The 10,656-nt window shown below is 57.9% G+C and overlaps 2 protein-coding genes across 2 annotated transcripts; both read left to right on the top strand.

The window, feature by feature from the left end:
• The first annotated feature begins 235 nt into the window (after nt 1–235).
• Nucleotides 236–2,156, top strand: LOC140658088 (antigen-presenting glycoprotein CD1d-like). Its single transcript, XM_072876047.1, has 6 exons — nt 236–317; nt 636–893; nt 1,049–1,330; nt 1,437–1,721; nt 1,828–1,924; nt 2,096–2,156. Exons 1-6 carry the CDS (start codon nt 236–238, stop codon nt 2,154–2,156), a joined length of 1,065 nt encoding a protein of 354 aa, XP_072732148.1.
• Nucleotides 2,157–7,056: 4,900 nt separating this feature from the next.
• Nucleotides 7,057–8,926, top strand: LOC140658228 (T-cell surface glycoprotein CD1b-3-like). Its single transcript, XM_072876381.1, has 5 exons — nt 7,057–7,297; nt 7,862–8,143; nt 8,250–8,525; nt 8,647–8,743; nt 8,881–8,926. The coding sequence occupies exons 1-5, from the start codon at nt 7,057–7,059 to the stop codon at nt 8,924–8,926; spliced, it is 942 nt and encodes a 313-aa protein (XP_072732482.1).
• The last annotated feature ends 1,730 nt before the right edge of the window (nt 8,927–10,656 follow it).

Below are 10,656 nucleotides of genomic sequence, written 5' to 3'. Positions count from 1 at the left end.
CCACCCAAATTTCCGCAGCACTCACAGCCATACTCTGGGTGCCTCAGACCGGCCCACCCCAAGCAGGAACCTCAGGGCCCTCCCCAAAACCTTAGTGCCAGCCCCATTGGCTGCCAGGGCCACTAGCACCAGTGGTGCTGCCCGGGCAGAGACACTCTGAGGAGAAGTGCATGGCCACATCTCTCACAGCCCCTTCCTCCTGCCGCTGCATCCACTACTGCACGCTGCTGGCACCATGCAGCCCCCTCGACACTGCCTCCTTCTCTTCCTTCTCCTCTGCCGCCTCCTCCTCTGTGGGACATGGGAAGACCTAGAGGGTAAGTGGGAGCCCTGGCTCATCCACATCTGCCCCCATGCCCCTGTGGGACCCCATGGGCGAGGGGCTTCCTGCTCCCCACCCACCTTGGGCACTTGCCTCCTCACCCCTCTTGTCCCCTGGCTCCACACCTCCTCCCTGGCAGGGATGCAGCCATGCCAGGTGGATGCAGGGAGTGGGAGCTGGGTCTGCCAAGGATGCAGACCCAGGAGGGGGCACAGGTCCCTGAAACCCCGAGGACCCATCCCTCACCCCCTCCACTTTCCCCAGCCCTCTCCTCCCACTCCCATCTCCTCCTGTTGACCCTTGTCTCATGTAGGGACCTTCACTATCCGGCTGCTCCAGACCTCCACCTTCCAAAACACCTCTTTCGTGGACACGGAGGGGCTGGGCCTGCTGGAAGACATCGAGCTCGGTTCTCTTGATAAGCGCACCTGGACCATCCACTTCTACCAGCCCTGGGTGCGCCCAGCCCTGCCCCGCAGTGACTGGGACGCCATTGAGAACATGATCAAGATCTATTTGCAGCAGTTCAGCCACCTGATCAACGAAGGTGCCATGCAGAAAGATGTGCCCTGTGAGTATCCGGTCTTTGCATCCCCTCTCCGAACAGCATCTGGGAAGTGGGGAAGGACCCGGCAGTGCTGGCGCTGCACAGGAGATGCCGACCACGTCTGCAGGTAGTCAGTCCCAGCCTCTCATCCAACCTCTCTCTCCTCTCTGCCCCTCCAGACCCCTTTGTGGCCCAATGTATGGCAGGCTGTGAGCTCTACCCCAACAGGACCTCCCGGGCCTTTGCCTATGTGGGCTACAATGGCCAGGACTTCCTCTACTTCAACATGGACAATGCCACCTGGCTCCTCTCCCAAGACACCAGCCTGTCACGGTACGTCCAGGCCATTCTCCAGAACTATACTGCCTTCAGTGAGCTGGTGGACGTCCTCTTCAACGATACCTGCGTTGACGACATGGAGATGTTACTGCACTATGGGAAGGCAGCTCTAGAGAGACAAGGTAAGACCACCCCAACCCTGGCACAGCCACCCCAAAGCCCTCCACATGCTGAGGCCAAGCAGTGTCCCACTGGTGCTCCCCTCACCCCTTGGCTCTCGCCCTCCAGAGCCACCTATGGCCACGGTCTTCGCCCGCACACCCAGACCAGACCAGCTCCTCCTGGTTTGCCGTGTCACCGGCTTCTACCCACAGCCCATCAGCGTGGCCTGGCTGCGGGATGGCCAGGAGGTGCCACCAGGCCCGGCACTCAACACCAGCGCCATCCTGCCCAACGCCGACCTCACCTACCAGCTCCGCAGCATCCTAGCCGTGGACCCCCATGACGGGCACAGCTACGCCTGCCGTGTGCGCCACCGCAGCCTGGGCACCCGCAGCCTCCTCATCCCATGGGGTAGGTGCCACCCATGGGGACAGGGATGGGGCTCCTGAGCCGCCCTGCCCCGCGAGGTGGAGCAAAGCTGGGAAAGCTCATGACAAGCTCTGCTCTTGTTTCTCAGGGAACTCAGAGGTGGTGCTGATCGCAGGGCTTGGGGCCGGGCTGCTGGCAGCCATGGCTGTGTCTGCCATCGCAGCGCTTTGGGTGCGGAGACGCAGGTGAGGCCCTTTCTGCCCCTGGAGCAGCAGTGGGAGAGGAGGGGAGGAAACCCCCCAGGGGACTGTTGCACTTAGCAGCAAAGCTCCTGCTCTGGCCCTGCCAGCTGCTGTCTGCACCCCCATGAAGTCTCTTCCATGGAGTACCTGTGAGCCATCCCCCTCTCATTTCAGAAAGCACCAGCAGATGGAGGAATCAGAGTCCAGGAACTCCATCCTGAGCAAAGAAGCTTAGCCCAGAAGGGAGCCAACAGCCCCCATTTCCTTCCACCACCCTCACAGGGACAAAAACTCTACCTTTTTCTGCTTGACAAAATTCTGAGCACTGCCAACTGTGAGATCAACTCAACTCGGAGACACAAGGGGGGCTCCTGACCTGCTTCAATTTGCTAAGCAGACAAGCATGCAAGTCTGAGACCTCCTCACTTGTTACACACAATCACCTCTTACCTTGTGGCACTGCCCCATGCACCCACTGAGGCTCTTTAGGGCACCCCAATGCCCAGTGGCAATTTCTCCAAGTTATGGTACAATAACACATTTATCAGTAGGTGGTAACCTGTACCCTTCTACTGTCGCTTTCTAGTATTTTTTCATAAAAGCTGCCTTTATTAACCATATTCCAGAAATATCTGTGCTGAGACTGAACTGTTCCACACAGACTAACAGCACCTGGCCACAAACTGTTTTACAAAGTGCTGAGTAACAGTGAAACTCTGATGTAATCCGTGGGAGCTGCAGTTGTGTATGAAATGAAATTAAAACATTCATGTTTTTGCTAAGAACATGTGCCTTTCTTCAGGATTTGGACAGGCTCGGGGAGGTTTTGACCAGCTGCAAATGGAAGCTGGAGCACTACTGAATTATTGGTGCTAGTTGCAGGAAACACCAAAGCAAAATAAATAAATAAATAAAAGTGTGTTTCTGCATATACAAACACGTTCTTACATATTTCATGGAAATAAGCAACTGTGCACATGGGGGTAACGTGCCCCCAAGCCTCCCAATTAAGGAGAAAAAGGAAGCCAATCTCCCATCAGAGACAGCGGAGTTCAGACAGGCATAGGAAGGAATTTAGTTCGTGCTCCCAATCAACCACACACCTGAATGTGCGGCTTCAAAAGTTTTGGTTTCACAGGACAACTTTCTGGCAAAGTTTCACAGGAAAAGTCTCTGGCAGCCGTGCGCGAGCCAACTATCAGCTGAGTCAGAAGAAAACCTGGCTGGCTTGTGGCCACATCCACCACAACTCCACCGGAGCTGGTTCTCCCCTGGCCAAACCCTGTGAACCACAGTGCTGTGGGCAGGACTGAATTTCCCTGACAGCCAGAGTCACCTGCTGGCACCGCAGACCTCAGGGATCTCACTGCAGGAGGAGTGATGCTGAGTCTCTCCCAGCCCTTGCTGAGCTAGGACAGACAGATGAAACTTTCAGCTGCAGGCAGGGCTCACCTTGGGGCTCGGAGCCCGCAGCCTCAGCACCAACAGGGCACATGGGGCAATTCATCTCCCAAATGGAATGAAACACCCTGCACCACTCACAAGACATGGCAGGATGAAGGCGACCCACCAAACCTGGAGAGTAGATGCAGCTGGTGAGCAAACCTGGTAAGAAAAGATGGTCGTGTGCATGACCTCCCAAGAGACCCTACAATAACACACACACAAACACCCCAGGTGTTTCAAGAGGTCTCTTCAGGTGTTTCAGCCCAGGCCAGCGGGTGCTGGTGCCTGTACACCCAGTGCAGCACCCAGAGGCACAGCAGCCCTGCTCATCTCACCCCAACTCACCCAGGTGCGGCTCTGAGCTCAGGAGGGTTACAGCCCTCACCTTAGGGGGGGACTGCAAGGACCAATGGTCACCTGAGGGGACTGCAAGGACCACTGTTACCTGCAGGGTCTGCGAGGACCAGTGGTCACATGAGGTGGAACTGCAAAGTCCTACAGTAACCTGGGGGGGGGGACAGTGAGGACCAGTGGTCACCTGGGAGGACTGTAAGAACCACTGTCATCTGAGGGGACCGTGAGAACCAATGGTCTGTTTGGACAAACAGAACCATTTGTCCTGTCCTGTCCCCCTGCCCCCTTTGATCATTTGCTGACCAAAGGAAGTGACAACATCAAGGAGGAAGAAGTTGAGACCTCTGCTACAGCACGTAAGAAAGGGCAAAAAAAACAACAAAAACATGAGGACAAGTACATTCAATAGAGATGAGGAAGAGCTAAAGCAGAACTTGTGGTCCACTGCAACAGTGGGAGACATTTGGAGAAAATTCAGAGGGGGTCGAACACATCAAGAGCACCTGCAAAGCCAGGTGCCTGCACCTGCCCTATCAGCTACTCAGCCACCAGTGACCTCACATGCACCTGCACAAGCCAGAGGCCTGCTAATGGTCTATCAGCTGCTCAGCAAAAAGTGACCAGCAGTCACCTTAGGGGGACCATGAGGACAAATGGTCACCTCATAGGACTGCATGGACAAGCACCCCCTGCCCCTTCCCTCACTGGCCACCCCATGGCTGCACATTGACATCCCACCAGCCAAAACGCTCTCCTCTGACCCTGGCACTGGTGGCCCTGCCAGGAGGGATGTGGACATTGTGGTGGCATGGCCGGACATCCCCTGGGTGATGCTGAGATGAGCTGCTGGGGAAGTGGGACCATTGGTGCCATTTCTGGGCCTGCCAGGCCACCGCAGCATCCCTGCTTCTCTGTGGGACAGCTCCATGGAAGGGAAGGGGTTCAGTGTTTGGAGGTCACCAGGGCACGCCCCCTCAAACTTCCCCTTGGCTGTGGTTTCGGTTCTGCCTTTGCCCCCAACACGGGCACCCCCAGAAAAGGGGAAGAGAAACTGCATGATGAGGGGAGGCACCAAGGGACAGCCAGGAAGGAGCAGTGGGTAGGGGACATTGTGGGGGTGAGGCCAGCTCTGGTCACCCCATTGTCCCTCCAGCACTGGACACTGGTGATAATGGGGACAGAGCAGGGGGATGGCCCCCACCATTCCTGTTCCCACACCCCAGGGGCATTTGGGGAGGGGGACAGAGTTTCCCACCAAAGATGGTGGGAAGGAAAGGGGAGTGCCAGGCTGCAGCCCAGCCCCAAGCCCTCTGCTGGGGGCGTTTACGGGAGAGTTGGAGCTCCCCAGCACTGTTCCCGCAGCCATGGGCAGGGCAGGAACTGCTCTTCACCTCCTCCCTGGGGAGCCCCATCCCCGGGGTTAGCAGGCGGTGCAGGAGGAGCCTGAGCTGAAGGTGCCTGGGGGGGGCCCAAAGCAGCCTTTCTCCCTGTGCGAGGCTGAGAGGACAGCAGCTGTCTTTCTCCAGTCAGGGCTGAAACCCGAAACCGTCGTCACCTCCCTTGGAGCTGGTGCATCCCACAAGAACGGGCATGGGAGCAAGGTACCATCGGTGGGGAGGGGGAGTCAGGGGGACCCAGCTCGGGTCCTCGAGCACCTGTTTTCTCCTAGTGCCATTTCCTGGGCCTCCCTTTCCCTGCTCTCTTGTCCTGGACGGGCTCTCCCCAGCCCCAGCCTGTTGCAGCACTTCATGCTCAAGACCTTATTTCCTACCTCCCACACATCCCCAGCCCCCAGCTCGGGACCTCTGGGGCCCTCCCCGACACGTCTGCACCAGTCCCATTGGCGGAGAGCCACCGCTATGACTGCTGGGCTGGGTTGAAGTGTGGGACCCCACAGTTGCTTCCTCCTCCCACAGTCACTGCTGCTGCTGCTTCGGCCTTGCTGCGTGCACCATGCAGCCCCCTCACGTCCTCCTCTTCCTCTTTCTCCCCCTCCTCCTCCCTGGGATGTGGGCAGACCCAGAGGGTAAGTGGGAGCCCTGTCTCACCCCAACTGTTCTTACCCCCCTGTCAGAGGACCCCACAGGCTCCTCAGGGAGGCACGGCCAGTCCACTGTCCCCTGCATGGGGGGGATGATCCCCAGCATCAAAGGGCCACCCCCTACCACGCAGCACCCAAAGGTGCCTTGTCCCTGCCCACCATCTCTGTTCCTGCCTCCAGCTCACAGCTTCATGCCCTACCGGCTCCAGCACAGGGGCTCGGGCACTGAAGCAGAAGTGGGGCCAGGGGTCCCCAGCCAGGCCTGGGGTTTGGCGTTCCCCCAAAGGTGCCTTCCTCCTGCAGGGACCCTGTGGGCCCCAGGGGGGACCTCAGCTCCATGTTGTGCTCTGAGGCCCTTCCAGCAGCCCCTTGTTCGTTGGGGAGCTACACCTGCAAGAGGGTGTTTCAGGCGCTGCTGTCATACAGGGCGTTTCACCACAACCCTGTGAGACCTCATGTTTCCAGGGCAGCAGCAGCAGACATTGGAACATGGGATTGATCTCTGGGCTGGGCTACTCTCCTGCCCCTGTCAAGGTTTGGTCTCCTTGAGCTCCTGATGCCCGGGAGCCCCCAAACCTGGACAAAATGCCCTTTCCCTTCCTCCATGTCCTCTCCACTGTGTGCAGGTCTCTGGCAGATCCAGGTCCTGGCATGGGTGCTTATTCTGGGGGAAGCATTGCCCCAAACAAGTACTGGGGTGCCCCCGACCATCTGCCCCGCACAGCCAGATAGCAGGCGCTGGGCAGGAAGGAGGCAGGGAAGGGAGGAAATGAGGTGCCTGAACTCCTGTATGGGAGAGAAATACCTCATTGAAAGTAAAATAGAGAAAGAAAAAGAGCAGCAGGGGGCAGAGGAAGTTCAGACAGGGAAGCAACCCTAAGCAGGCGAGGAGGTGGGAGTCCAGTGAAGACATGCCTGGGGGATTGGGGTGGGGTCCCTGTGGTGTGGGATGAAGAGTGTAGAATCACAGAATGGGTTGGATTGGAAGGGACCTTTAAAGATCATCTAGTCCAACCCCCTGGCAATGAGCAGGGACATCTTTAACTAGACCAGGTTGCTCAGAGCCCCATCCAACCTGACCTTGAATGTTTCCTGGGATGGGGCATCTACCACCTCCCTGGGCAATCTGTTCACTAGAACAGTCCCTCACTGTTTCACCACCTTCAGCGTAAAAAATTTCTTCCTTATGTCTAGTCTGAATCCCGTTTCCCCTCCAGTCCCCCACCTCATCTCCTCTGTCCTGCAGCCCTTCCCATCGCCACCCTCTTTCCCAGCAGAGCCGCAGGTTTTCAGGATGCTCCTGACCAGCCTCTTCACCAACGTCAGCATTGCCGAGGTGTCCGGGGTGGCTCTCCTGGGGGATGTACCCATCTTTGCACTGGATCCTGCCAACTGGAGCATCCACTTCCACTGGCCCTGGGCCCGCCAGGCCACAGCTGAGGGTGATGCAGGGAAGATCAAGTCCCACTCCAAACTCTTGCTGCGCAATGTGGTCCAATATGTGCATGAAATGGTCCAGCAGGCGCAAATGGACTGTGAGTAGGGGGACAACCCCAGCTAGAGCCCCAGCCCCTTTCCCCAGGTTCCGGCTGTGCCCTCCTCCCCACCGGGGTGGCATTTGTGGGGTCTCAAAGGGTGCAACAGCTCCTGAAAGGGTAATGGAAAATGCTGTGGCTGACAGGGCATATGGTTAGCAGGGGCAGGGAGGGCAGCGCACCGAAAACACTCCTCAGGGCTCCTGCCATCTAGCTCAGGGGAACCCCTCTGCACACCAGGGAGCTGCCACCAAATTTACTGGGGCTGCAGGACCCACACAGCACAGATCAAGGAAAGAGAAAGTTGGGAGCAAATATTTCGGGGGACAACACTCTTTGAGCAACTGCTCCGCACTAACTGGCCCTGTATCCATTCCGGCCTTCTAAGGGGACTGAGGGCTTGCGGGGTGTCCTGGGGCTTCCTGAAGCATGGCCTCATGCCCTGCTGCCCATTTCACCCTGCTGCCCATCGCACCTCTGCATGTGCCTCCAGCCACATCCCGCCTCGTGCCAGCCATGTGCCACACCCTCACGGGATCTCTCCACCGGCTCTGTTCTTGGCAGACCCATTGGTGGTCCAGATCCGTGCGGGCTGTTTGCTGAACCCCAATAGGACAAGCTGGGGCTTCATGGATGTCGGGGAGGGCGGCAGAGACCTCACAGCTTTCAAGGTGGAGAGGCAGTGCTGGGAGCCCCAGCAGCCATCGCTGCTAGCAGAGCTGGTCAGCAAGTCTCTCACCAGCAAGAAGGCCATCACAGCGCTCCTGGAGCACCTCCTCTCCATCACCTGCCAGAGCTACATCCTCACCCTGTGCAGGTATGGGAGGGCTGATCTGGAGAGACAAGGTAAGACCACCCCAACCCTGGTACAGCCACCCCAAAGCCACCCACACACTGGGGCCAAGCGGTGCCCCACCAGGGCTCCCCTCACCCCTTGGCTCTCGCCCTCCAGAGCCACCCATGGCCACGGTCTTCGCCCGCACACCCAGACCAGACCAGCTCCTCCTGGTTTGCCATGTCACCGGCTTCTACCCACGGCTCATCAGCGTGGCCTGGCTGCGGGATGGCCAGGAGGTGCCGGCACTCAACACCAGCGCCATCCTGCCCAACGCCGACCTCACCTACCAGCTCCGCAGTGTCCTGGCCATTGTCCCCCATGATGGGCACAGCTACGCATGCCGTGTGCACCACCGCAGCCTGGGCACCAGCAGCCTCCTCATCCTATGGGGTAGGTGCCACCCATAAGGATGGGGTGCAGGATGCAGGTAGCAGCCACTGGCCCTGCGAGGGGCAGCTCCTGCCTGGTGCTGCCACACTCACATGGCTGCCCTCTTCTCTCCTTGTCCCAGAAAACCGCAGCGCAGCTCCAACCATCAGCATCACCATCACAGTGCTGCTCCTTGTGGCCACAGCCTCTGCCGGGGGGTTTTGGTGGTGGAAGCGCAGGTGAGGTCTCCCTCCCACTGTCTGCTCTAAAGTTCATGGGCAGATGGGTCGGGCCAGGAGTTGCAGCAGCAGCAGCAGCTCTGCAGGAATGAACTCCCTGGCCCCAAGCATGGCTCGTGGTGGTCCCCCCCTTTCAGGAAAGGTGACGAGGCCACATTGGAGACCCAGGAATTCATCATTTGAGGCCTGGCTGCCCGCCCAGCAACGAGCTCCCTTGCTGCCAGCTCTCCCTGCTCATCTCATGTCCCATCCCTAACCCATCAGCACCAACAGGGTTTGCTCTGGAAAACCACCACATTAAACAGCTACAAAATTCCCCAGTTGCACATGGGTCCTGTGGCTCTCACTCTCCTTCCCTCTCACAAGGTCCCCCAGGAAACCCCCCAGCCTGCTGCAGACACATTGCGGCCAGGAAGACTCCCCCTTTTCCTGGACACTGGCCGATCTCCCCTGGCATGTCAGGAGAAGCAATTCCTCCGCCAACCTCTCCCACATCTCAGTATCTCCATGGCCAGTGTCTGTCCCTGGCAGAAGGGCAGTGACAACCTGGGGGGGGACAGAGCAGGCCACAAACCAGGGATAGGTGGAGGGATTTGAGATGTTTCACTGGGGAGAGAAGGGGAAGGGAAGACCCAAGTGACATCTCCAATCCCCTGGCACAGGGAGGTTTTTCGAGCAGGTGCGAAGCTGCTCCAGCTCCAGTGCTGATCTTACCCTCTGTCCGGGATGGTTTTGGGTTGGGATCTCCTCCACTCCTGACTCCTGCCCCCATGCCTGACTCCTACCACTGCAACAGCTGGAGGGATGGGGGACAGTCACCCTCCCAATATGCCTGACAGCCATGAAAGAGCCACGCTGAGGCTCTGGGGGACTCTGTCTTGAGGGTGGTGAAAGGTGGTGTGGTGGGTTCCCCTTGGCTGTCTGCCAGGTGCCCACCAAGCCGCTCTATCACTCCCCCTCCTCAGCTGGGCAAGGGGGAGAAAATATGACAAAAGGCTCATGAGTCAATATAAGGACAGGGAGATCACTCAGCAATTACCATCATGGGCAAAACAGACTCAGCTTGGGGAAATTAATTTAATTTATTGCCAATCAAAATCAGAGTAGGATAATGAGAAACAAGAACAAATCTAAAAACACCTTCCCCCCACCCCTCCCTGTTTCCTGGGCTCAACTTCACTCTTGACTTCTCTACCTCCTCCTCCCAAGCTGCACAGCGGTATGGGGAATGGAGACTGATGTCAGTTTGTTATGCATTGTCTCTGTCGCTCCTTCCTCCTCACCCTGCTAGAGCATGGGGTCCCTCCCACATGACAGTACTTCATGAACTTCTCCAGCATGGGTCCTTCCCATGGGCTGCAGTTCTTCACGAACTGCTCCAGCATGGGTACTTTCCACAGGCTGCAGTCCTTCAGGAACAGACTCCTCCAGCATTGGTCCCCTGTGGGGTCACAGGTCCTGGCCAGGAGCCTGCTCCAGTGCAGGCCCTCCATGGGGTCACAGCCTCCTTCAGGCACATCCCCCTGCTCCAACATGGGGTCCTCCATGGGCTGCAGGTTGATATCTGCTCCAGCGTGGTCCTTCACCATGGGCTGCATGGGCACCATCTCTGCTCCAGTGCCTGGAGCATCTCCTCCTCCTCCTTCTTCACTGACTTTGGTGTCTCTATAGTTGTTTCTCTCACATATTCTCACTTCTCTCTCCCAGCTCCTGTTGCGCAGCAGTTTTTTCCCCTTCTTAAATATGTTATCACAGAGGCACTACCAACACCTCTGATTGGCTCAGCCTTGGCCAGTGGCAAGTCTGTCTTGGACCTGGCTGGCACCAGCTCTGTTGGACATGGGGGCAGCTTCTGGCATCTTCTCATAGAAGCCACCCCTGCGGGCCTCCTGCTACCAAAACCTTGCCACGTA

Source organism: Ciconia boyciana, chromosome 11 (genome assembly GCF_034638445.1).
Source record: "Ciconia boyciana chromosome 11, ASM3463844v1, whole genome shotgun sequence".
Classification (NCBI taxonomy): Eukaryota; Metazoa; Chordata; class Aves; order Ciconiiformes; family Ciconiidae; genus Ciconia; species Ciconia boyciana.
Note: the sequence above shows the minus strand (reverse complement) of the source record. Positions and strands in the feature narration are given on the sequence as shown.

What these genes read in the sequence shown, in the direction of transcription:
- LOC140658088 (XM_072876047.1), top strand. Translation starts at nt 236, where the DNA reads ATGCAGCCCCCTCGACACTGCCTCCTTCTCTTCCTTCTCCTCTGCCGC. An exon ending in CATGCAGAAAGATGTGCCCT is followed by an intron (nt 894 to 1,048) that starts GTGAGTATCCGG and finishes CTGCCCCTCCAG; the next exon opens with ACCCCTTTGTGGCCCAATGT. An exon ending in CTTTGGGTGCGGAGACGCAG is followed by an intron (nt 1,925 to 2,095) that starts GTGAGGCCCTTT and finishes CTCTCATTTCAG; the next exon opens with AAAGCACCAGCAGATGGAGG.
- LOC140658228 (XM_072876381.1), top strand. Translation starts at nt 7,057, where the DNA reads ATGCTCCTGACCAGCCTCTTCACCAACGTCAGCATTGCCGAGGTGTCC. An exon ending in GGCTGATCTGGAGAGACAAG is followed by an intron (nt 8,144 to 8,249) that starts GTAAGACCACCC and finishes CTCGCCCTCCAG; the next exon opens with AGCCACCCATGGCCACGGTC. An exon ending in TTTTGGTGGTGGAAGCGCAG is followed by an intron (nt 8,744 to 8,880) that starts GTGAGGTCTCCC and finishes CCCCCCTTTCAG; the next exon opens with GAAAGGTGACGAGGCCACAT.